General features: G+C 38.8%; 1 protein-coding gene across 2 annotated transcripts in view; it reads left to right on the top strand.

Annotated features, from left to right (window-relative positions):
* LOC105484917 (potassium voltage-gated channel subfamily H member 1) overlaps nt 1-23,869 on the top strand; it is a 455,126-nt gene that overhangs the window by 183,383 nt on the left and 247,874 nt on the right. For both annotated transcript variants that reach the window (XM_011747028.3, XM_011747026.3), the window contains exon 7: nt 16,872-17,301. In XM_011747028.3, the coding sequence (XP_011745330.1) occupies nt 16,872-17,301 (430 nt within the window). The remainder of the gene's footprint in view (nt 1-16,871; nt 17,302-23,869) is intronic.

Here is a 23,869-nt window from a genome sequence, read left to right as displayed (position 1 = left end):
AGTTACATGGAAAAGCAGGTATTCTGGCATGCTCAGCTTGTGTGGTAGGAGACAGGATACACCTTGTAAGGTGATGATTCCTCAAACACAGGAAGACAGTTGAGATACTGTGTGGCCATACAGAATGTCAAATGTTCATTACAAGTGTCAAGTGCTGAACGTACAAAATTAGAAAGTCATTGGTGACCCTTGGGAAGGTAGATTCTGAGAAGCGGTAAGAGTGAACGTCTGATTGTGATGGATGGAAAAATAAGTGGTAAATGAGAAATTGAGCCGTTGTGTGTTGATTGTAGTTTTAGAAAGGAATGTTAGGAAGTTTGGCAGGGCAAATGTGGCAGGAGGGCAAGGAGCAAGGTTGTTAGAGCGGTGGGAAGAGAGTACTCGAAGTGATGTAACTAACAGAGTCTAGTGTGATACAAAAGGAAGTGGAATCTGCAGAGTTGATAGCTGGAAAAATAAAAAGAGATGAGGAATAGAGATATCAAAGAGAAGCCAAAAATTAGGTAGGATGGCGATAAGTGGAAAAGAGTGGGAGGCATGGAAAGTTGCACTCATCGTGTAGAATGCTCATGTGTAAATATTTCAGAGCTGGTGTGGTTTCCAGTGATGATGTGGAGTAAAGGTAAAGATCATTGGCAATGAGGAGGTCAAAGAATAGAGTGTTGAATGATTTTTCCTCATGGACATTAAAGTTTCCTGTGCTGACAGCAGGAGATTGACTGGGGAGCCACGAGAAAAGATTCAGGGGCTATAAGGGAGGGACCAAGAAATTGGTATGCAAGATAATTAATGAAAATACTAAGTCTAATTTCTGGCACATTTGTAAGCATTAAACAGATGTCACCCATTCATAATTAGATAGCAGTAATGAGGATGTGGTATTGCTTGATGGCATGAATGTTAAGGGAGAGGAGAATTTTGGTTTTTGAGTGCCAAATAGCACTTGTTTGGAAGATGCAAGTGTAGAGCTTGAAAACTCTCTACTATTAACTCCAAGATGTAAGGGAGAAGAGGGAAAAAAAGCAGGGTGCTGGGGGAAAGCCAGGTTTCAACTAAAGCAAGAAGGTGGTGAGAACAACCTATGAAGATGCTGAAGTTGGGAATTTCTCTACACATGAAGATGGGTTCCAGAGGTCTCAGAGGGAAGCATTGAAAAGGAGGTCTTTAGCTGGAGGAGGATGCAGGGAAAGAGTAGTGATGAGTAATATGGGGTTGAAAGCAATCAGGAAACTTTAAAAAACATTTTCCTGCAGAATTTGCTATGGATGTGATTGTGTCTCCATACGGACCTGGAAGCCTGTCAGAACTATCTATCAACCTGAAAGACTAAGTGGTTCTTTTCAGCAACACATTGTCATCAGTCTGTGACTGTTATTTCCCTGTCTATGACAGAAAAAATAAAATCGAGCAGAGAATTGGTGAACCTGGTTAGATGAGAAGACAATGTAAAGCCCAGTTTAAGGGAATGCTTTATTTAGGCCAAGTGAATGGCTAAAATTTGCTAGCTTGCACACAGATGAATCTAATAATTGCTAAATTTCCATTTCAATTTGAATTGCATCAGTATAACTACAACAGAGGTTACTGAGATTTACCAACGCATTCTCTCCAGTCATAGATGTTGGCCTTCAGGGATAAAGCTCACTAAAATAGGTTCTCACTGTCTCTTCATCCATGTTGATCCAACTTGAAATTCTTGATTGTTCGTAATTGCAAGTTTGTGTTAAAGAACTCTATGGAATTATTTGAAATGTGAGGTAGGTTTTCTTTTAAAATTATTTTTAATTGGCACATAACAGTTCATTTTTATGGGGTACAGTGTGATTTTCAATACATGTATACAATGTATACTGGTCAAATCAGAGTATTTAGCATATCAATCACCTCAAGCATTTATCACTTCTTTGTGCTAGGAACTCTTTTAGCTATTTAAAAACGTATAATAAGTTATTAACTGTAGTCACCCTGTAGTGCTATAGGATACTAGAATGTATTGCTCCTCTCAAGTTGTAATTTTGTATCCAATAACTGAACTCTCCCTATTCTCTCTCCCCTTTTCAGTATCTGGTAACCATTGTTTTTGCTCTCTACCTCTATGAGAAAACCTTTTTACCTTCCGTATATAAGTGTGAGCATGTAATATTTATCTTTTTGTGCCTGGTTCATTTCATTTAACATAATGTGTTCCAGGCTCATCCATTTGTCATCCTGCAAATGACAGGATTTTATTTTTTTATGGCTGAATAGTATTTGTGTGTGTGTGACATTTTCTTTGTCCATTTATCTGTTGATGACACTAAGGTAAATTCCATATCTTAGCTATTGTGAACAGTGCTATAGTAAACATGAGTGCAGCTATCTCTTTGACATACTGATTCCCTTTCCTTTGGGCATAACCCAGCATTGGGATATCTGGATCATATGATGGTTCTATTTTTAGTTTTCTGAAGAACTTCCTTACTGTTGTCTATAGTGACTGAACCCATTTATATTGCTACCAGTAGTGTACAAGAGTTCCTTTTTCATCTCATCCTCACTAGCAATTGTTACTTTTTATCTTTTTGATAGTAGCCATTCTAACTGGAATGAGATGGTATCTCATTGTGGTTTTGATTTACATTTCCCTAATGATTAATGATGTTGAGCATTTTTTCATATACTTTTTAGATCATCTGCCAATTCTTTTTTTTTTTTTTGAGACAGAGTCTTGCTCTGTTACCCAGGCTGGAGTGCAGTGTCACCATCTCGGCTCACTGCAACGTCCACCTCCTGGGTTCAAGCGATTCTTCTGCCTCAGCCTCCCGAGTAGCTGGGACTACAGGCGCGAGCCACCCTGCCCAGCTAATTTTTGTATTTTTGGTACCATATTGGCCAGGCTAGTCTGGAACTCTTTACCTCATGATCTGTCCACCTTGGCCTCCCACAGTGCTGGGATTACAGGCGTGAGCCACCGCGCCCAGCCCATCTGCCAATTCTTAATCAGATTATTTTAAATGTTTTGCTTTTGAGTTCCTTGTATATTCTAGATGTTATTTAAGGATATTCATCCTTGTTGGATGAAGAGTTTACAAATCCATTCTTTAGGTTGTCTCTTCACTCTGTGGATTGTTTCCTTTGCTTTACAGAAGCTTTGTAGTTTTATATAATCCCATTTGTCTCTTCTGGCTTTGCTACCTTTACTTTTGAGGGGTTACCTATAAAATATTTTCCCAGACTAATGTCCTGAAACATTTTCCATAAGTTTTCTTACAGTAGTTTCATAATTTCTAGTCTTACATGTAAGTGTTTAATCCATTTCGAGTTGGTTTTTGCATGTGGTGAGAGATAGGAGTCTAGTTTCATCTTTCCGTATATGGATATCCAGTTTCCCCAGCATCATTTATTGAAGAGACTGTCCTTTCCCCAATGTATGTCCTTGGGACCTTTTTTGAAAATAAGTTGGATGTAAATACATGGGTTTATTTCTGGGTTCTTTTTTCTATCCATTGGTCTATGTGTCTGTTTTAATGCCAGTACTGTGCTGTTTTGGTTACTATAGCTTTGTAGTAAATTTTGAAGTCAGTGTGATGGTTCCTGTTTATAATAGTCTCTAATGATCCTTTCTATTTCTGTGTTATCCATTGTAATGTCACCTTTTTCATTTCTGATTTTATTTATTTGGGTCTTACCTCTTTTTTTCTTAGTTGGTTTAGCTAATGGTTTGTTGATTTTGCTTACCTTTTTTAAAAAACAACTTTTCATTTTATTTTTTTTTGTATGTTTTTAAGTCTCTATTTCATTTATTTTTGTTCTGATTCTTGTTGCTTCTTTTCTTCTACTAATTTTGTTTGGTTTGTTCTTGCTTTTCTACTTCCTTGAGTTCACTGTGAGGCTGCTTATTCAATGTCTTTCTGCTTTTTTGATGTAGCTGTTTATTGCTATAACCTTCCTGCTTAGTATTACCTTTGCTGTATCCCATTGTTTTTGGTATGTTGTGTTTCTGTTTTCACTTATTTTAAGAAAATTTTAAATTTCCTTCTTAATTTCTTTAGAGATCCATTGGTCATTTAGGAGCATGTTGTTTAATTTCTATGTATTTGTATAGTTTTCAAAGTTGCTGTATTTATTGATTTCTAGTTTTATTCAGTTGTGGTATGAAAAGATACTTGATATGATTTAATTTTAAAAAACTTCTCATGACTTATTCTGTGGCCTAACATATGATCTATCCTGGAGAACGTTCCTTTTGCTAATAAGAGAAATATGTATTCTGCAACTGTTCGATGAAATGTGGGTAAATGTCTATGAGGTCTGTTTGGTCTGTAGTACAGTTTAAATCTGATGTTTGTTTGTTGATTTTCTGTCTAAATGATCTATCTAATGCTGAGAGTGGGATGTTGAAGTCACCAACTTGTATTTTATTGGGGTCTATCTTTTCTTTTAGATCTAGTAATATGTGCTTTATATCTATGAGAGCTCCAGTGTTGGGTGCCTATATATTTACAGTTATTATATTGTCTTGCTAAATTAATTCTTTGATCATTATATAAGGAACTTCTTTGTCTCTTTTTACAGTTTTTGGCTTAGAGTTTATTTTTTCTTACATAAGTGTGCTACTCCTGCTTGGTTTTGATTTCTGTTTGCATGGAGTATTTTTTTTTCCATCCTTTCTTTTTCAGTCTCTGTGTATTTTTACAGGTAAAGTGGGTTTCTTTTAGGTAGCCTGTAGTTGAGTCTTGGTTTTTTATTCATTCATGCAGTGTATATCTTTTAATTGGGTAATATAATACGTTCACATTCAAGGTTATTATTGATAGGTTAGTACTTCTGTTATTTTTGTTGTTTTGGTGATTTAGATATTCCTCATTTTCTCTGTTACTGTTTATCTTTGTGGTTTGGTGGTTTTCTGTAGTGACAAGGTTTAATTTCTTTTTCATTCTCATTTGCATATCTCCTCAGCCAGTAAGTTTTATACTTTCATATGTTTTTATCATAGTAGTTATCATCCTTTCTTTTCTAGATGTTGGACTCTCTTAAGCATTTCTCATAAGAAATGGTGATTCCCTGATATGTGACTTGAAGCTTTTTCTCTTGCTGTTTTTAGAATTCTATCTTTGACTTCTAACAGTTTGACTATAATGTGCCTCACAGATAACCCTTATTGGGTTGAAACTATTTGGGGACTGTCGAACTTCCTGGATGTGGGTGGATGTCCATATCTCTCCCAAGATATGGGAAGTTTCCAACTATTATTTCATTAAGTAGGTTTTCTTAAGTATCTTTTCACCTTCTTGAATTTACATAATGTAAAAATTTATTAACTTAATGGTGTCCCATAGACTTTCTTCATTACTTTTTATTTGTTTGTCCTCTGGATTACTTCAAGAGGCTTGTCTCAAGTTCAGAAATTGTTTCTTCTGCTTGAACTAGGTCTGTTGTTGACACTCTGGATTGTATTTTTTATTTCGTTCGCTGAGTTTACCTCCAAGATTTCTGTTTTGTTCTCTTTTATGGTATCTATCTCTTTGTTGAATTTCTCATTTAGATCATGAGTTGTTTTTCTTAGTTTTGCTGAATTATCTATCTGTATTCTTTTATATCTCACTGAGTTTATTTTGTTTTAATTTTTAAAAATTTTATTAGGTTTCTGGGGAACAGTTTGTGTTTGGTTACATGAACAGTTCTTTAGTGGTGATTTCTGAGATTTTGGTGCACCCATCACCAGAGCAGTGTACACTGTATCCATTGTCTAGTCTTTTATCCCTTACTACTCTCACCCTTTCCCCTGAGTCTCTAAAGTCCAATGTATCATTCTTATGCCTTTGCATCCTCATAGCTTAGCTCCCACATATGAGCGAGAACATACAATGTTTGTTTTTCCATTCTTGAGTTACTTCATTTAGAGTAATAGTCTCTAATTCCATCCAGGTTGCTGTGAATGCCATTATTTTATTCTTTTTTATAGCTGAGTAGTATTCCATGGTATATATATTCAGCACACTTTATCCACTTGTTGATTGACATGCATTTGGGCTGGTTCCATATTTTTGCGATTGCAAACTGTGCTGCAATAAACGTGTGTGCAAGTATCTTTTTCGTATAATGACTTCTTTTCCTCTGGGTAGATACCTAGTAGTGGGATTGTTAGATCAAATGGTAGATCTACTTTCAGTTCTTTAAGGAATCTCCACACTGTTTTCCATAGTGGTTGTACTAGCTTACAGTCTCACCAACAATGTGAAAGTGTTCCCTTTTCACTGTATCCTTGCCAATGTCTGTTATTTTTGATTTTTTTATTATGGCCATTCTGTAGAAGTGAAGTACGCATTGTGGTTTCCCTGTAATTAGTAATGTTTAGCATTTTTCCATATGCTTGCTGGCCATTTGTATATCTTCTTTTGAGAATTGTCTATTTATGTCCTTAGCCCACTTTTTGATGAGATTGTTTTTTTCTTGCTGATTTGTTTGAGTTCTTCGTAGATTCTGGATATTAGTCCTTTGTCAGATGTATAGATTGTGAAGATTTTCTCCCACTCTGTGGATTGTCTGTTAACTCTGCTGCTTATTTATTTTGCTGTGCAGAAGCTTTTTAGTTTAATTAAGTCCTACCTATTTATCTTTGTTTTTGTTGCATTTGCTTTTGGGTTCTTGGTCATGAAGTCTTTGCCTAAGTCAATGTCTAGAAATGTTTTTCCAATGTTATCTTCTAGACTCGTTATGGTTTCAGGTCTTAGATTTAAGTCTTTGATCCATCTTGAGTTGATTTTTGTATAAGGTGAGAGATGAGGATTCAGTTTTATTCTTCTACATGTGGCTTGCCAATCATCCCAGCAGCATTTGTTGAATAAGGTGTCTTTTCCCCACTTTATTTTTTGTTTGCTTTGTCAAAGATTGGTTGGCTGTAAGTATTTGGGTTTACTTCTGGGTTCCTTATTCTATTCCATTGGTCTATGTGCTTATTTTTATACCAGTACCATGCTATTTTGGTGACTATGGCCTTATAATGTAGTTTGCAGTTAGGTAATCTGATGCCTCCAGATTTTTTCTTTTTGCTTAGTCTTGCTTTGGCTATATGGGCTCTCTTTTGATTCCATAAGAATTTTAGGATTTTTTTTTCTAGTTCTGTGAAGAATGATGGTGATATTTTGATGGGAATTGCATTGAATTTGTAGATTGCTTTTGAAAGTATGGTCATTTTCATGATATTGATTCTACCCATCCATGAGCATGGCATATGTTTCCATTTGTCTGTGTCGTCTATGATTTCTTTCAGCAGTGTTTTGTAGTTTTCCTTGTAGAGGTCTTTCACCTCCTTGGTTAAGTATATTCCTATGTATTTTACTTTATTTTTTTGCGGTTATTGTGAAAGGGATTCAGTTCTTGATTTAATTCTCAGCTTGATTGCTGTTGGTGAATAAAAGAGCTACTGATTTGCGTACATTAATTTTGTATCTGGAAAATTTGCTGAATGCTTTTATCAGTTCTAGGAGCTTTTTGGATGAGTCTTTTTAGGGTTTTCTAGGTATATGATTATATCATCAGCAAACAGTGACAGTTTGAGTCCCTCTTTATTGATTTGGATGCCCTTGATTTCTCTCTTGTCTGATTGCTCTGGCTAAGTCTATCAGTACTATGTTGAATAGAAGTGGTGAAAGTGGGCATCCTTGTGTTGTTCCAGTTCTCATGGGGGAATGCTTTCTTTTCCCTGTTCTGTATGATGTTGGCTGTGGTTTGTCATACATGGCTTTTATTACCTTAAGGTATGTTCCTTCTATGCAGATTTTGCTGAGAGTTTTAATCATAAAGAGATGCTGAATTTTGTCAAATGCTTTTTCTGCATCTATTGAGATGATCGTGTGATTTTTGTTTTTATTTCTGTTTATGTGGTGTATCACATTTATTGACTTGTGTATGTTAAACCATCTCTACATCCCTGGTATGAAACCCACTTGATCATGGTGGATTATCTTTTTAATATGATGTTGGATTCTGTTCATTAGTATTTTGTTGAGGATTTTTTAATCTGTGTTCATCAGGGATATTGCCCTGTAGTTTTCTTTTTTGGTCATGTCCTTCCCTGATTTTGGTAGTAGGGTTATACTGGCTTCACAGAATGATTTACGGAGGATTCCCTCTTTCTCTATCTTTTGGAATAGTGTCAGTAGATTGATATAAATTCTCAGAATATCTGATAGAATTCAGCTGTGAATCCATCTGGCCCTTGACTTTTTCTTGGCAGAAATTTTTAAATTATTTCCATCTCGCTACTTGTTATTGGTCTGTTCTGAGATTCTGTATCTTCCTGGTTAAATCTAGGAAGATTGTATTTTTCCAGGAATTTATTCATCTCCTCTAGGTTTTCTAGTTTATGTGCATAAAGGTTTTCACAGTAGCCTTGAATAATCTTTTGTATTTCTGTGGTATTAGTTGTACTATCTCCCGTTTCGTTTGTAATTGAGCTTATTTGGGTCTTTTCTTTTTTGGTTAATCTTGCTAATGGTCCATCAATTTTATCTTTTCAAAGAACCATCTTTTTGTTTCGTTCTTTTTGTTTGTTTCATTTAGTTCTGCTCTATCTTTGTTGTTTCTTTTCTTCTGCTGGGTTTGGGTTTGGGTTTGGATTGTTCTTGTTTGTGCGGTTCTGTAAGGTGTGACCTTAGGTTGTCTATTTGTGCTCTTTCAGACTTTTTGATGTAGACACTTACGGCTATGAACTTTCATCTTAACACTGCTCTTGCTATATCCCAGAGGTTTTGATAGGTTTTTTCACTATTATTGTTCAGTTCAAAGAATTTTTAAATTTTCTTCTGGATTTCATTTTTGACCCAGTGATCATTCAGGAGCAGGTTATTTAATTTCCATGTATTTGCATGGTTTTGAGGGTTCCTTTTGGAGTTCATTTCCAATTTTATTCCACTGTGGTTTGAGGGAGTACTTGATATAATTTAGATTGTCTTAAATTTACTGAGACTTGTTTTGTGTCCTATCATATGGTCTGTCTTGGAGAATGTTCCATGTGCTGAATGTGTATTCTGCAGTTGTTGGTTAGAATGTTGTGTAAATATCTGTTAAGTTTATTTGTGGTAGGGTTGACTTTCTGTCTTGATGACCTATCTAGTATTGTCAGTGGAGTATTAAAGTCCCCCACTATTATTGTGTTGCCATCTATCTCATTTCTTAGGTCTAGTACTAATTGTTTTATAAATTTGGGAGCTTCAGTGTTAGGTGCATATATATTTAGAATTGTCATATTTTCCTGTTGGACAAGGCCTTTTATCATTATATGGTGCCCCTTTTGTCTTTTTTTAACTGCTATTGTTTTAAAGTTTGTTTTGTCTGATATAAGAATAGCCACTCCTGCTCACTTTTGTTGACCATTTGCATAGAATATCTTTTTCCACCTCTTTACCTTAAATTTATGTTAGGTGAGTCTCCTGAAGACATCAGAAATTTGGTTGGTGAATTCTTATCCATTCTGCCATTCTGTATCTTTTAAGTGGAGCCTTTAGGTCATTTACATTCAATGTTAGTACTGAGTGAGATTTGAGATATTATTCTATTCATCATATATTTGTTGCCTGAATATCTTTTTTTTCCCATTGTGTTATTGTTATATAGGTCCTGTGAGATTTGTGCTTTAAGGAGGTTCTATTTTGGTGTATTTCAAGGATTTGTTTCAAGATTTAGAGCTCCTTTTAGCAGTTCTTGTAGTGATGACTTGTTAATGGTGAATTCTCTCAGCATTTGTTTATCTGGAAAAGATTGCATCTTACCTTCATTTATGAAGCTTAGTTTTGCTGGATACAAAATTTTTGGCTGATAATTGTTTTGTTTAAGGAGGCTAAAAATAGGATCCCAGTTCATTCAAGTTTGTAGGGTTTCTGGTGAGAAATCCGCTGTTAAGCTGATAGGTTTTCCTTTATAGGTTACCTGATGCTTTTGCCTCACAGGTCTTAAGATTCTTTCCTTTGTCTTGGCTTTAGATAACCTGATGACTGTGTGCCTAGGCAATGACCTTTTTCCAGTGACTCCTCTTGGTGTTCTTTGAGCTTCTATTATTTGGATGTCTAGATCTCTAGCAAGGCTGGGGAAGTTTTTCTTGATTATTCCCTCAAATATGGTTTCCAAACTTCTAGATTTCTCTTCTTCCTCAGGAATACCAATTATTCTTAGGTTTGGATGTTTAACATAGTCCCAAATTTCTTGGAGGCTTTGTTCATTTCTTAAAATTCTTTTTTCTTTTTCTTTGTTGGATTGGGCTAATTTGAAAGCCTTGTCTTCAGGCTCTGAAGTTCTTTCTCCTGCTTGTTCAATTCTATCCTGAGACTTTGCAGTGCATTTTGCATTTCTCTAAGTGTTTCTTTCATTTCCAGAAGTTGTGATTGTTTTTTAATTTATGTTGTCTATTTCACTGAAGGATTCTCGTTTCATATCCTGTATTATGTTTTTGATTTCTTTAAGTTGGACTTCACCTTTCTCTGGTGCCTTCTTGATTAGCTTAATAATCGACCTCCTGAATTCTTTTTCTGGCAATTCAGAAGTTTTGTCTTGGTTTGGATCCATTGCTGGTGAGCTGGTATGATCTTTTGGGGTGTCACAGAAGCTTGTTTTGTCATATTACCAGAATTGTTTTGCTGGTTCCTTCTTATTTGGATTTACTATGTCGAGGGGAAGTTCTGGGATTCAAGGGCTGCTGTTCAGATTCTTTTGTCCCATAGAGTGCTCCCTTGATACAGTGTTCTCCCACTTTCCCTAGGAATGGGGCTTCCTAAGAGCGAAACTGCAGGGATTGTTTTTGCTCTTCTGGGTCTGGTCACCCAGTGGAGCTACTGGGCTCCGAGATCATACTGGGGAGTGTTGGCAAAGAGTCCTGTGATGTGATCCATCTTGAGGTCTTATAGCCATGGATACCAGCGCCTGCTCCAGTGGAGGTAGCAGAGGATTGAAGTGGACTCTGAGGATTCTTAGTTGTGTGTGTGTGCGTGTGTGTGTGCGTGTGTGCGTGTGTGCGTGCATTTTTTGAGATGTAGTTTTGCTCTTGTTGTCCAGGCTGGAGTGCAATGGTGCGATCTCGGCTCACTGCAACCACTGCAACCTCCACCTCCTGGGTTCAAGCGATTCGCCTACCTCAGCCTCCTGAGTAGCTGGCATTACAGGCACCTGCCACCATGCCTGGCTAATTTTTTGTGTTTTCAGTATAGATGGGGTTTCACCGTGTTTGCCAGGCTGGTCTCAAACTCCTGACCTCAGGTGATTCACCCACCTCAGTCTCCCAAAGTGCTGGGATTACAGGTGTGAGGTTGTGTTTTTGTTGAGTGTGCTATTTTTTGTGTTGGTTGGCCACCAGCCAGGAGATGGCACTTTCAAGACTACATCAGCTGCGGTCCTTTAGGGAGGATAAAAACTTGCCCAGGGACACCTGGTTAAGTATTCAGGTTTCTCAGGTGGTGGGCAGTACCATAGGGCTCCCAAGAGATTATGACCTTTGTCTTTGGCTACCAGGGCGGGTAAAGAAAGACCACCAGCTGGGGGCAGGGATAGGCATGTCTGAATTCAGTCTCTCCTTGTGTGGGGCTTGCTGCAGTTGCTGTGGGGGTTGGGAGTGTGGTTCCCAGTCCAGTGGAATTATATTCCCAGGGGGATGATAGCTGTCTGTGCAGAGTCATACAGGTCACCAGGGAAGTAGGGGAAAGCTGGCAGTCACAGGCTTCACCCTGTTCCCATACAGCCCTCAGTCCTAAAGGCTGGTCTCACTCTCACCATGTCCCCCCTAACAGCACCGAGTCTATTTCTGGGAAGCAGGTAACCAGGGCTAAGAACCTGCCTGAGGCCGTGAGCCTCCCCACTGAGAAAGCAAGCTGACTCACAGATTTTTGGCATATCAAGGAACCTGTAACAGTGATCAAGTTCCGTCAGAGGGTCTGTGGATTTTTTTTGGCTTTGCTGGTATATTCCTGCAGTAGTTCTTGGAGCAAAAGTTCACAGTGTGAGTCTCCACACACTGCTCTGTCCATCCAAGTGGGAGCTGCAAGCTAGTCCTGCCTCCTGTCTGCCTTCTTAATCCCAGTGGATCCTCACTGAGTTTCTTTAAGAGCATTATTCTGAATTCCTTTTTAGACATTTTATAGATTTCCTTTTCTTTTGGGTCTGTTACAGGAGAATTATTGTGTTCCTTTAGAGGTGTCATGCATTCTTTCTTTTTCGTGTTTCCTGTGTTCCTACATTGATATCTGTGCATCTGGTAGAATTGTTACCTCTTCCAGTTTTATGGAGTGGCTTTTGTAGGGAAGGACTCTTCTGTAAGTATATCCTATAGCATCAGTTGGGTAGGGCACTTTGGCTTTCATCTGGGTGAGTCCAGGAGTGTAGTCTCCAAATAGGTTTTTTTGTTTGTTTGTTTATTGTTTTTGTTTATGTTTTGGCTGTAATCAACATCAATGGTATCTGTGAGTGCCTCGGTGGCCTAGACTACAGTTGTTAGTGGAGGCAGTTATGTGGCTTTTCTGGGGGTTGGAGCTGCCTGACAGGCTGGTTCTGAAACCCTGGAAGTGCACATCATGTACAGTGGCTCCACTGGTCATGGAGACAGCGTTGCTGGTGGTGATATGTCCCAGGTGTAGGCCAGTCCCTGGTTCCACAGTGTGCAGAAGCTCTGACAGCCAAGGGGTGAGGTGTGTTTTCTGATGCAAGAAGTCTCATGTTTTTAGTGTACTAAAATAAAATAAAAATATTTGGAGTATTCTTTTTTTTTTATCTCATCTACTGAAGTCAGGCAAGTAAAGAAAAAAATCTCAAATTAATAGCTTAAAATGCTTTTAAATAACTAGAATTCCAGCTGCTAATGCAGTAAAAGAGAACTAATGCAACAACCGTGTAGTAGAGTATCAGTGTACACATAGATAAACAACACAATGAAAAAAATGCTTGTTTTTTATTGTTTCAGGGGCTCTTTATAACAAGAAAGAATTGTATAATAATTCAAACTTAAATTTAGTTGAGAAAATATTGAAGACCCTTTCTGCAAAGGCACTGGGCTCTAGACCTTGTATGGGTATATTCATTCCCTAGGGCTGCTGTAGCATGTTACTGCATAAATTTATTCTCTTACAGTTCTGGAGGCTAGAAGTCTAAAATCAAGGTGTTGGCAGAGCCATGGGGAGAATCTATTGCATGCCTTTCTCTTAGCCTCTAGTAATGATGGCAATTTTTGGCATTCCTTAACTTGAAGATACCTCCCTCCAATCTGTATCTGCATCACTCCAGTCCTTGTATCTGCATCTGTTACATACTATTTTCCCTCTGTATCCATCTCTTCTCTTCTTATAAGGACACCAGTAATACTGGATTAAAGATCTACCCTATTTCAGTATGACCTCATCTTAGCTAACTATACCTGCAATGATCCTTTTTCCAAATGAGGTCACATTCTGAGGTTCTAGGAAGGACATAGATTTTTGTGGGGACCTTATTTAACACAACACATGCTGAATACATGGGGCTTCTAAAATGAATAAAAAGTGACTATTGCCTTCAGAGAGGTATAGTTCCTGATGTAGTTGGGGAAATAGGTACAGGAAATTAATGCAAGGCAATGTGTTCAAGTGATAACGAATATAGAATACTTATGGACACATGGAGGAGTTGGTACTTGGTTGGAGTTGGTGACAAACCTGAAGACTCACTAGTATGCAAAACAGGAATGCTGAGCATTCTGGGCTGAAGGACCAGTCCGAGCAGGCACAGTCGTACAATTGTGCCTCCACAATGTGGGATGCTTGCAACACTTTGAGTGTATGGCTAGAGGATAGCATGGCCTTTGGCTAGTAATTGCATGGACTGTGGTGGCCACAGAGGAAGGATGGAGAAAGGACGAAGTAAGAGGGAGATAAGAAAGATGATGGGACCCCCAATGGCAGTTTATCTCTATAAATGACTGCCACAGAAGTCTGCTCTTCAGAGGTAGTAGGAGTGGGAGTGGTCTAGGAGAGGTTGGATGACCATTTCTTAAAGGTGGTCTAGAGGACATTGCTGAACTCAGAGGAATTGGCCTAGGTGAATTCTATGCTCCCTCTTAGCTCTCCAATTCTGCAATTATTAGGCAGAAATATATTTTCAGTTATCATGTCTTGTATCTCTCACTATTATTATGCTTTTGATTCTTCCTCATTTTCTCCCTATTGAGCACCTTCCATATTCTAGGTGTTGGAGATACAATAGTGAACAAGAAGAAAAAGACACTGTCGGTTTAATCTCTTCTCTATAGCATTAGCACAAAGAGTACATAGTGGGTTCTACATAAATGTTGCTTTGAACTGAATACAAGTAAGGAAAAATGACAAGGCCGTTTTGCCCTGGGCAGTAAGTTCTGCTTCAGAGTAGAACTGTTTGAAAGATGATTTCAGGGACCTCCTTATGAGGAGGTGGAGAGTAGGTGGCTGCTTATGTGGTGTTTGATTTCTGAGTCATCAAAAACACTCCTTTGCCTCCCAAAATATCTCCTCCATGCAGGCTGTGGGTACTTTTAATTCCACTGTTGGAAGTTGGTTTCCCAAGGTTTTCTCCTCTGTTAGAATGTAAATGCCTATAAAGAGAGGATATCCATTTACCCTCATTAGTCTTTTGTGCTTTAGTATAAGGGATTTTCTCAGCCCTTTTTACATAGTGGGTTTTTGAGAAAAACACACATAGGGGAAAAAGAGACCCAGAGGAGGAATATTGGGCATGCCAAAAGTAAGGCTTGTTAAAAACGGTTTGGATGAGACTGACCCTGGAGGTGTAGTTCCTTGGCCTACAAAAATCTATTCTTATTCTTGCATCTAGCCATTTGTTGGTGTATGTTGGACAAGAATGGTTGAACATTTTATGGCTACGAACTTGTCAGTTTTTTTTTAAAGGGCAATAAATCTCACCTCTTCCATCCTCACCTCAACAAAAATAATTTGTGTGGCAACCTGATATATGGTCTGTATTGACAAGGCTATGCTACGTATGGTTTACGTGTTCACATGACAGAGGGGTTCTGTATTTGTCAGGGAAGGCAAATACTAGCTGCTGTAACAAATGTTCCCCAAAGTTCCAGTGGCTTATTTCAGAGGTTTCTTTCTCATTTACATCACAATACAATTCAAACTGATTTTGGGGGAAGGGATGTTCCACATAGTCCTTCCGGGACCCAGGCTCTTTTCATGCTATGGGTCCACCTTCAATGTGTGGCCTCACAGTCATGCTAGACTCACCTGGAAGATGTGCTAGGGGAGAAGAAGCATGTAGAGAAAGCACACTTACTAACTGCCATGGCCTGGAAGTGACATATTTCACCTCACATTCCATTGGCAAGAACTAGTCCCCAGGAACTACCCAGATGGAAGAAGCTGCAAAATATAGTTTAACTGTATCCAGGAAGAGGAAAAGCCTCTTGGTGGATCTCTGGCATAGGTTCATCAAAAAGCATTTGTACATTTTCCTTTTGTCTGTGACATAACTTGACCCTTGGAGTGTTGTCATTAAAGGGACAGTGGACAAGAGAGAATAGCAGTAACATTGAAACTGTTAGTGTTTAAAATAATGAAAAGTAATTCAATCTACTTAGTGAAGGACATCATCCTTTCTTGCATTTTTGCTATTTAAGGGAGGACAAAGTCTTGACTCAAATGTCTGTTTTGTTTGCTTGTTTATTTGCTTTGTAATGGAGGTAGAAAAAAGCTAACAGAAACTTCACTTGCATACATCTTGGAATCACGTTAGAACCCCTTAGGTTTGGGGTTTTAAATGATATGGCTTCTGCAATATGTTTCAGCTATCTTTGGTAATAAGAGTATGTTAGTGTATGGAGAAGACTTAGAGATCCTCAGTCCACCTCCCATTGTCTAGAGAAGAGAACCGAGAGGTAGCTGAATTATCCAAATTCACAGCAAGTTAGTGGTTTATATTGGTCTCAGACCCCATTTTCCAGGTTTGTACTCAAGTGTTTTCTTCACTACCACAATGCTGTTCCCTAGAAAACTACTATTTGGAGAATAGACCTGGCTTGGTGTGATCAGTGGATGCCAGCCAGAAGGGAAGAGGCTTGACCAGGTGAAATCGGAAGGTTCCTTCTAGCTTTTAGATTCCTTGACTGATTGTATTTAAGTAGGTGGTGTCTGATTGTATAATCCCTGGCCTGACAGAAGTGATATGGCCTTCTAAGAATTTATAATGTTTCTGAGGAAACAGAATCTCAGTTCTTTATTCTTCTCAGCTATTTCTTTATTTTTAGCTTTTCAAAAACTATATTTGTTTTTAAATTTATAAACTTATTTTTTTAAATTATAAATAATATTATAGAAATTAAGTAAATATAACAAAAATATATACAAAATATAAAATTACCTGTAATTTCATAACTTGCTAATGCAGCAATAACCTCTTAATATTTTGGTGTACTTCCCAACCATTTTCAGTACATATATATTTGCATATTTATGCACAATATAATTTGGATGAAATGTTATGCAATATGAAATAAATGTTATGTAACCCTTAAACTTTTTTCATATTATGCAATATCTCATTTCTGTGAGATGAAATATTACACAACCCTTAAAATTTTTTAAAGTAAGTAATGATATGGAAAGATGCCCACATATATTTGTTTATTATGTACAATATAATTCTAATTCTATTTGTTTTGTCTGCTTGCTTACTTGCTTTTTAATGGAAGTAGAAAATGCTAACGGGAATTTTCATTTCATACATCTTGGAATAAAATTCTAATTTTACTTTTTTTAAGGGTTGCATAATATTGCATCTCATGGAAATATACTATGCTTAAAATAATGGCCCAAGTGGGGCGGAGGGGACGAGAGTAGTATCTTTGGTTCTTTGGCCCTGACGCTGTGTTCCTCTTCTCCCAGGGCATCAGCAGCCTGTTCAGCTCTCTAAAAGTTGTCCGGCTGCTCCGTCTTGGGCGAGTGGCCCGTAAGCTGGACCACTACATTGAATATGGAGCTGCTGTGCTGGTCCTGCTGGTGTGTGTGTTTGGGCTGGCTGCACACTGGATGGCCTGCATCTGGTACAGCATTGGGGACTATGAGATCTTTGACGAGGACACCAAGACAATCCGCAACAACAGCTGGCTGTACCAACTAGCGATGGACATTGGCACCCCTTACCAGTTTAATGGGTCTGGCTCAGGGAAGTGGGAAGGTGGTCCCAGCAAGAATTCTGTCTACATCTCCTCGTTGTATTTCACAATGACCAGCCTCACCAGTGTGGGCTTTGGGAACATCGCCCCATCCACAGATATTGAGAAGATCTTTGCAGTGGCCATCATGATGATTGGCTGTAAGTATGACAGTGCTGGGTGGGGTGGTAAGGTCATGCTGTTTGGCCATCTCTTCTGTTAGCTGGAAATAGGGCAATGACTATAGTGCCAGCAGGATCAGGGGACTAATAACTTAAAACAAGGGAGAGATTTTTTTAAAGACTAGGCTTATAGTTACTTTGATAATTAAAGCAGTATATGCTTACCGCAAAAAAATTTAGAAAATACAAAAGAGTGCAAATTAGAAAGTAAAGACTATCCATAATTCTACCTCTCAGAGATAACTACTAATACTGTTGGTGTCTTCCCTTATAGACTATTTTCTTTGCATATCTGAATACATATAGATTTTTATAAACTTAAAATGAGACCTTACTGCATACACACTTTGGTAAACTATTCATAGAACAGTGAGTTATGGAAGTCTTTTCATGTCAATTTTTTTCTTTTTAATAAAAATTGTATATATTTAAGGTATGCAATGAGATGTTTTGATATAGTGAAATGATTATGACAGTGAAGCAAATTAACATATCCATTCCTTTACATCATTACTTTTTTTTTGGTGAAAGCACTTGAAATCTGCTCTCCCAGCAAATTTCCTGTAGGCATTACTGTATTATTAACTATATCCATCTTGCTACATGTCAATTTGAACATAGCTCTAGATCAGCATAGTCTAATATAGTATGAGAAAAAGAATGTATGAAAAATGAATGCAAAACATCTCATTAATTATGTTTTATATTGATTGTATATTGAAATGGTAATATTTCTGGGATGTATCGGTTAAGCAAAATATTCTCTTAGAATTAATTTGTTTCATTTTCCTTTTAAAAGTAGCTCCTAGGAAAAATTTAAATTTAATCATCTGGACAGTGCTGGTCTAGATCAACATTTTTGATGTCTTGCTTGATGGGAAATTTTCCAACTCAAAAAAAAATCCACAGACACAGAGGGAAGAAAGGCTCTTGTTCAGTTGAGAAGTAATAGGTTATTGGAGTAACTTCATTGGATTGAGAAACAACCTTAGTTCTTCAGAAAGATACTTAGATCTTATTGACTTACTGACCGTTGTATAGCTGTTCTATTGCTGAATGTACAAGCAACTTGTGGCTGCAGACAACAATGAATTCCCCTCATTAAAGGGAGTCTTATGTAGGAAGGGACCTAACTGGGATGGAGAAAGCAAACAAGTTTGAGTGGATTGGACTCATTGTGAAACTGCCAAGTGCACCCTGTGGGCACTTCAATGACAAATTGAGATGTGAGAAGACAGTCCTCTGGTGCAACTTCAGTTTAGACAGGTCTGAGCACACGTAAAAACTCTTGGGTTCTTGTTTCAGTAGGCAGAAACTGTTTCTCTTGATGTACTCCTTTAGGATGGAGTTGACAAATTGTTATACCGCCCAGGGAAACCTGAGGCTTCAGCCCGCCTTGCTTTGTCCAGCTGACCAAAGATTCAGCATGCCGCTTTGTGAGTGGGTTTTATTACCTCAAATTGTCACATTTGCTGCTTGGTACCTCCTTTTTTGCAACAGCCTCATCATGTCTGATGGAGTCCTTTCATAAAAGCCCTCTCTGCAGGCAGAGTTTTCCTGAGAGTATTTAAGGAATGTGTCTAAGGGGGTAATTGATTTGTGCGAAGTATGTGCCTATGGAGCTTTGGGTTTGTTCCTTACTTTAAAATGGGTTTTAATAGAGATGATTGCCTGGCCATGGGAAGCAGTGTTAAGGATCTGTGGGTGGCTAATTGCTTCATCTTAATTAGAATTTGAGGTGCTTTCTCATGTCACAGAAAAGGATTTAAGATCTTTTCTCTTCTGGAACTGTTTCAGCCTTAACTGCATGTATTTCCTAGGCAGTGCTTACTTACAGCATTTTTGTAAGCCTTGGGGCTCACAAAATAAACAACCAGATGCACCGTGCTTAGGACATGATTTGATTTCCTTCTCTTAGAGGGAGGGAGAGATGAGCCACTTTGTCAATCGAAATACCTTGTTATATCCATTACGGAAAACTTGGTAAGAGTGGTCATTTAGGAAATGGGTCCCATTTTATGGACTTGCAAAAGGCTTTCAAATATGAGATTTCCCTGCAACTTCTTACCTGGAAGAAAATAGTTCTGGTGGCATGGTGGCATATAGTAAGGATAAGCAGTTGGGTTTTGTTTGTTTGTTTGTTTGTTTTTCCCAAAATGATTCATCTATGGAAAGCACAATTTCTTGGGTATAGTCTCCAGGGAAAACTTCAATTATTACCGCCTCTTTTCTCTTCCCACCTTCTGAGAGTCAGGTGATCTCTCTCTCTTTCTTTTTTTCTCTCTGTCGCTTTCTCTCTCTGTCTCTCTTCTCTTTCTCTTCTCTCTTATCTCTCTCCCTTCTTCTTCTTCTCTCTTCTCTCTCTCTCTCTTTTTTTTGAGACAGAGTCTCACTCTGTTGCCCAGGCTGCAGTGCAATGGTATGATAGGCTCACTGCAACCTCTGCCTCTTGGGTTCAAGTGATTCTCCTGCCTTAGCCTCCCAAGTAGCTGGGCTTATAGGCCCGTGCCATAACACCTGGCTAATTTTTGTATTTTTAGTAGAGATGGGGTTTCACCATGTTGGCCAGACTGGTCTCGAACTCTTGACCTCAGGTGATCCACCTTCCTCGGCCTCCCAAAGTGCTGGAATTACAGGTGTGAGCCACCACGCCCAGCCCACTTCTTTTTTTAAAAAGGTAAAATACATGGGTAGTCACCTCTGCATTATGCAGCCAAGGATGATGTTTAGTTAAGCAAGTCTACTTAACACCATTTCCTTGAACACTTATTATTTGCCAGACACTGTACAAAATACACACAATTTTTTCTGCTCATGACAACGGTATATGTTAGAGATTATTATCTCCATTTTATAAGGAAATGGAGGCTCACAGAAGTTAACTCACTTTCCCAAGAACCTGGGACTGGTAGACAGGAGAGACAGGATTCAGATCCAGATCTCTCTCCTGTGGTAGTGTGGTCTAATGACACAGACCCCAACAGTCTCTCCACACTTAGGCACTGAAAATTCACTTCATAGATTTTAGCAAGCCAGCAGTTTCTGCAGTGGAAACTTTTTCTTTGCTTGTTTGTTGTTGTCATTTTAAGAACAAGATTATGGTACAGACTCAGGGGACTGGGTGCTTAGGAAACCAGCCATTTTTCAGCAACCTGTCACAGTTTCAGCTGTTCCACTTTCCATGTGACACACATCTGCCAAATTGTGCTAACAAGAAAGTTACTGCACTTGGTGTAATGCGTTGGTAATTATCCTTGTAAATTTATACTCCAAACAGTGTTTGTTCAGGACAACTGCTGATGTCTTACTAGATTTACAGGGTTCTCTTTTACCTTTTTTTGCCTGTGTATACACATGTATACACTGACCTCCTTCCTGTACAGCTCGTGGGATTAGACTGACATCAGATTTGGGATCTCTAGGAATGGGGAGCATTGACCACAGCCTGTACTTACATCAAATGCTCAGTGCTGTCTCCCTCCCTGACTACCAGGTCACTCTGGTAGTCAGGCCTAGCACTCCTTAAGGGGTAGAAAGAGACAAAAAGCCAGTGGGTTTTTGGAGTGCTGGGTATGTTAATGATTTTCTCCTCTTTGCACTGAATTTTATATGCCTTAGTAATAGTGTTTCTTGGCTATCTTGTTGCAGTGTATTAGCCATAATATAGATTATCCGAGCTTTCTATTACCTCCCCTGTCTGCTCTGAACATCTCATTACAACTTGGCTAATTCCCCAGAGGATGACATGCAGCAGGAAAACTAAATATTTTCAAGCTAGCCTACCTTTTTTCAGTTCTGAGAAGAAATTGCTTTAAGAAGGGTGAAAACTGTTGACTAAAATGAGCTTTTGTGATTAGCTGTGGATTTAGGTGATCTACAGTGTCTCCAAGTGCCTGGTTTTATGTCTAATTTCCATTCTGGGGTCTTGGCCTGGATTGGGGCAAGCCAGCTTCTGCCCTGGTTTCCCTGCCTTCCCTGTGTAGATCTGTGGTAGTCCCTGGCAGGGGCTGACTATAAGGTATGGTGAGTGGACTCATTTTCTCTAATATAGTCTCTCCTATGCATTGGTAATACCAAGAGAAGCACAAGGCCATGCCAGCCCTCTGTGTGACATCTAGCAGAGAATGTCCCCCATTCAACAGGCACATACTGAGTGTCTCCCCACGTGCCAACAGATGCCAGGCTAAGTGCTAAGGATTTGGTGACTTAACACCATAGTTGGTGCTCTTAAGGAGCTGACAGTATGGGTGGTGGAGGTGGATAGGAAGGACAGAGACAGACCCTGTCAGCCCAGCAGCCAGCAACAAAGACCTAGAGATGGAGTCTTCACTGTGGCTGATCCTTTCCCTGGCCTTTGAGGAATCCCTCAAAGGAAGAAGAATTGTCAGGGGAAGAGTCCTTTTATGTGGGAGGTCTCAGGTTAGGGACCTGACCCTGTTTGGGGGAGCTCTCCAGGGATAATTTGATGGCAAAGAGATAGTTTCCATTTTCTAAATATGGGCTTTGCACTTTTCTGATTCTCTTCTCATAATGTCATTGCTGTCATTCTGTCATTTTAAGTCAGCCACATCTATTTCCTTTCTGTCTGCTAATGGTAGGGGGTCTAGACAATGTACTCCTACTCCAGACACTCTCCACCCCCAAGCCTAATATTTGGTCTCCTACCTCAGCACTGCACAACACCTGTCTCTTTGAATTCATTTCTCTTCCCAGTTCTCCTCCCACTTCAGGTCCTTAAAACTCTAGCTGAGTGTCAGCTAAAGGGACTCTCGTAAGCATTTCCTTGGTCCAGTTCTCCTCTCTGCTTCTAGTTCTACTGGGCCAGATACCATCCGGATCAATGCTTTAGGTAACCTCTCCCTCAGGCCTGGAAACTCCCAGACAGCAACTGGGCCCACCCTAGTGTTTCCTTCTATTGCCTTCTTGCCTGGGAGGAAGAGACACTACTTACGTGCACTGCCGAACACTTGACCCCATTACCTCACCCACTTGTAGCCCAGCAGTATCCCTTGTGGCCTCACTTCAGCTTGGATTGTCACTTGCATTCAAATATGGGATTTTCCCCTGCCTCCTTCGTGACCTTATTTAAAGATTTCTTGTTTCTTTCCGTTTCACTTCTGCTGTGTATCCCTTTTCACATTCTGTACCAACATACTGATTTTTCTAAAACCATGTGGGTCACAACTGCCAGGAGGCTGTAATGATATTCTTAGGAGACTTCTGACACATGATGGACTCTTAGTAAATGTTTACTGACTTCTTGAATCAGAGCAGTTGAGAAGACCCTGATATTTTGGAAGGCTTCTTCAGTGTTTCAGTGCTATTGGCAACACTTTTAAAAAAGTAGGATATGGGTTCTGCTGTTGGACAGAGACCCAAAGTGGCATGAACAAAATTTTCTAAAAGTTTAGGGTTGGCCTGGCTACTCTGCAGTCATCAGAGACCCAGGTTTCTCTGCTATATTCAACACATGACTTTCATATTGGGATCCCATATGGCTTTTTTTTTTTTTTTTTCCCAGCCATATGTTCTTATTCCAGAAAGTAGAAATAAAAGGAAGGGGAAAGCTGGTCATACTCCTTACTTTTGAGAACAAGACTAGGAAGTTGTCTGTCACTTTTGTTCGCATCACATTGGCTGGAACTTGGTAACCTAGCCACACTGGGAAGGGAAGCTGGGAAATATAGAAATACAGTATTTATTCTGAGTGGTCATGTGCCTGAGTTGAAATACAATAATATAGACAAGGAAAATTGATATGGGGGGATGACCAGTAGTGTCAGCCTCAACTTTCCTCCTTCTCCTCATAGTCCTATTCTGTCAATTGATACTAGGAAACATTAGTCCTCCACAGCAGGAAGAGCTTGTTGGAGCTTTGTCCTTATATTTCTAGTTGAGAGACTTTGATTCAAATCTTAGATCTGCTCTGTGCTTTGGGCTGTACCCTCTATTTTTGTGAATTAGAGGTAAGAGGCTCTCCTGACAATCTCACTTGGCCGAAGTGAAAATTAAATGAGATAATAATATATAACAACGTTTTGGAAAAATTTGAAATTTAACATTCAGATGTCATGATTTATTGTTGTTAATAACAGTGTTTGTTTCTTGCTCTTCCTAGTTAACTTTTTCTTTTTTGTAATTAGAAAAAAGAAGAAAGTAGTAATTGCTACTCCCTTCTCAGGAGCATGAGAATGCTGTTTAATTTCATTTTTGGTTTATATTTATTTTGGGAATGGGGCAGTGTTCAGAATGTTATAGGAGAAATAGCCTTTCATTTCCAATTTATCGTTAGAGTTCTTTTCTAGCCAGCAATCAGCTTGATTTTTTCTCTATAACCTGTTGTTTTTTTTTCCCCAAAAAAGTTCTGCCTACTACTATGCATTTCAGTTGGGTGCCCCCATTTTGGACAACCTTAGACTATTTTCTGTCTTCCACATCACTTTCTCTCCTCCTCCAGAAAACTCTGGTTACTCCCACCCTGTTCATAACCCTTTGTCATTTCATGCCCTTAGACTGATGGACCTTATTTTGGGTTTATTCACTTGGA

Source organism: Macaca nemestrina, chromosome 1 (assembly GCF_043159975.1).
Source record: "Macaca nemestrina isolate mMacNem1 chromosome 1, mMacNem.hap1, whole genome shotgun sequence".
Taxonomy (NCBI): domain Eukaryota; kingdom Metazoa; phylum Chordata; class Mammalia; order Primates; family Cercopithecidae; genus Macaca; species Macaca nemestrina.
The sequence above is the reverse complement of the archived record's forward strand: the minus strand, read 5'-3'. Positions and strand labels throughout refer to the sequence as shown.